The 3,180-nt window shown below is 37.5% G+C and overlaps 1 protein-coding gene across 1 annotated transcript in view; it reads right to left on the bottom strand.

Annotated features, from left to right (window-relative positions):
• The window catches only part of ugp2b (UDP-glucose pyrophosphorylase 2b), a gene marked incomplete in the record, with an annotated part of 34,123 nt that overhangs the window by 21,434 nt on the left and 9,509 nt on the right, over nt 1-3,180 (bottom strand). The window contains 1 exon segment of the mRNA XM_014021449.1: nt 2,784-2,969. Coding sequence (XP_013876903.1) covers nt 2,784-2,969 — 186 coding nt within the window.

Here is a 3,180-nt window from a genome sequence, read left to right as displayed (position 1 = left end):
CACACACACACACACACACACACACACACACACACACACACACACACACACACACACACACACACACACACAGGAAAAAAATGCCTTAAAGCTGCATTTAATTGACATCAAGTAAAAACTGGATTTTTTTTCCCCCAAAAAAGCTGCTTCAACTTATGTGATTGTTTACTTTAGATAAATAGGTAACACTTTCTTTTACGGTACCCTTATTACCATGCAATTACAAGGTAATAAAAAATATAATATAATTACTACCTTATTACCATGTAATTACGTGGTAATTAGGGTACAGTTTTACTATGTAATTGTCTGCAGTAATGTAGCACTTACCTGGTAATGTATTACAATTCACTATGTAACACCTAAATAAGTAGTAGGTAATTTGGACCGTTTTAAAGTTATATTTTTTTACAAATAGCCACTAACCTCAAAATTTAGTTGCATTCTTTTGGTTATAAATATAGGGTTGAGTTACTATTGAATAGTAATTTGATTGTAGTTACCCAATAAAAGGTGGTTTTACTAACAGTAGTTTTTCTTTTGTACCATAATTACTACATAATTGCATGTAATAAGGTAGTAATTACCATTTAATTACATTTTTTATTACTTGTAATTACATTAATAATTACATTAGTAATTACCATTTAACTAACTTTTTTTACCTTGTAATTACATGGTAATAAGGGTACGGTAAAGAAAGTGTTACCGATAAATACACATCCAATCAGCTGCGAGTAGGGAATAAGGTATAGGATCAGGTCTAAATATCTGCACACTCCCCTCTGAGCACACAGCTGTCTTTGTGTCCCTGACTGCCAGCACACCAATAATTTCTCTTTTACTGCAGCTCACCCAGAGAAATCACACTAAACCTCTTACTAAAGCCTTCATCTCTTCTTCAGAAACACATGCACACAGCTAAGTCCACCTTGTGATGAGAAATAATGATGTTACAGATACAGTATAAATCTTGAAAATTGTGTAATGTGCAATCTCAAAAGATTTTGTGAGATGCATTAGCTCCCAGAGCAGTGTTACAGTACTCAAGGTTGGTCTCTGACGTGACCGCATTTATACGCCGTCTTGTCTCGGCCTCGTTAAAATATCCCTAAAATGCCAGAATATTGTCCAATTTATTTGTTAACGTCATTGCTTTCATTGGATGTAAAACATACTGATTCGGACTCATTGCCATAGTTTCCTGTCACCTATCCCCACCCCTTTTCACTGGCACGCAGCAGCCAGCACCCCATGAAAGTGAGCAGTGGGTGTCTGGGAGCAAAAACGTTGATGTCTGCAAAATCTTCAGTAATACAGTACAATTCAGCTAAATACATCATAAAAAATATATTTGTAAAACAACATTCAGAAGAAAGTGTACAGCAACGTGCAAATTCTGTAGTGCTTTGCTTTCAGAGACAGTGGGCTCTATAAACTTATCACTAAAAGGGAAAGGAAAGGRAAAGGAAGCACAAAGAAAGGTAAGCTGTGTGTGGTATTGGCAAAGCTAGCTTACAATAGCAATCTGCCTCTGTTCCAAAAATACCTGGCCCTCACACAAAGGTTTAGTCAGTATTAGCTATACATATTACACTAGCTACCTGTGTACAGAATACTGTTGAATACTGGTCTTGGTCTTGGGTTAGGTGTTCTCAACTACAACACGACCCCAGTGCTGGTTGAAAACCAAATCAAAAAAAGGATAACCTAACCAAATTTGCTCAATAACTGTAAAACTAGCTGAGTTCTAGCCTTTTTTGTCTTTGTTTAAGGCCTAAATGCACAAATCCACATCACATTTTTATACATTCATTAATTATGTTTTATGTAACATCTTTTGCAGATTTCCCAATAAGCCTAAGTGACTAATATCACTTCCTGCTACGTACATCATGAGGGGCGGCAGTCCAAGTCTTAACACATCAGTCTTTCCTGCTGCTGAAGTTGAGACACAGCAGAATGACTTGCTTTGAAAGGCTGTCAACTAAAAGTTAGATTAAACTGATCATTTCACAGGCCTAAAAGGTTTGCAAATAATTCATTTAGGTTTTTGTTATTTTGCCTTAAAAAGAGACTCGACTTTTCACCACAGAGGTTTGTAACAAAGTAAAATAGTTTTAAAGAAAACATGGGCCAGTTTTATTTTGTTATCTCTAACACTGTTCTAACCGGTAGCTTATTTCTGGTTAAACTTACCAATCTAGTCTTTCAAACAGAGACGACTTTTATTTTAACAATAGTTTCTCCAGGTATACTGTACCTAGAAACTAGATTTCCCTGAAGGACTACGTCACTCCCTGCCTTCCAGTTTTAACAAAAGAGCTCACGTAATCTGCTTGCAGCCTGTGAGGCTCCGTATTCAAATCTAAGATAACAGATTTCAGTAGATCCGCCGCCAGTTAAGGTGATGAATTACTTTCTGCTTTTACTGCATCCAATTGTAGCCTAAAAATGACTGAGTTGAGCCATTTTATGTTTGTATGTTTCTTAGCTGTGGTTGCCATCTTGAATCATGTCGAGTCCAAACAGTAATCAGCTGTACATGCAGTGATTACTTTCTACAACTTAAAAAAAAAAGAAATCATAAAGTGTTTCATGAGATATTCTGCTTACAGACCAGACACAGACATAATACGGCTGAATTCATATTTTAAAAAAAGGCAAAACATAGGAAAGATAAATGATAAATTCATCACAGACACGAGGGAAAACTGTTTTGTTAGCAGCAGGAATCATAAATGACCTGAATAAAGACACCAGTCAGTGAAGTGCTTCTGTACCTCAATCTGCTGCACAGTCAGGTCCAGGAAGGTGTTCTCGTTGCGGACACTGATCAGGCTCTTCGGACCCTTACATCCCATGCTGGTGCCCAAACCTCCATTGAGCTTCACCACCACCAGTTTGTTCAAGCTGTGGGCCACGTTATTAGGCAGGCCTGGTGCAGCAATCTTATCGTAGGGCTGGATCTGAACGAGGCGGACAAACACAAACATAGCAGATGTAAATGGAAAGAGATTTAAACTTTGCCCTCCGTTTCTGAAATGGATTTGAATGGGAGTTAAAGAACAACTGAGTGGTGATGAGATAACCTCAAAAGTACAGTTTTTAAATTAAATGTAGCCGAAACAGCAAGTTTCTCAGTGGATCTGCGCTCAAAAATGCAGCCTAGGTGGAGTA

The sequence above is a fragment of the Austrofundulus limnaeus genome, unplaced genomic scaffold (genome assembly GCF_001266775.1).
Source record: "Austrofundulus limnaeus strain Quisiro unplaced genomic scaffold, Austrofundulus_limnaeus-1.0 Scaffold293, whole genome shotgun sequence".
NCBI lineage: Eukaryota > Metazoa > Chordata > Actinopteri > Cyprinodontiformes > Rivulidae > Austrofundulus > Austrofundulus limnaeus.
This window is presented reverse-complemented; position numbering and strand designations above follow the sequence as displayed.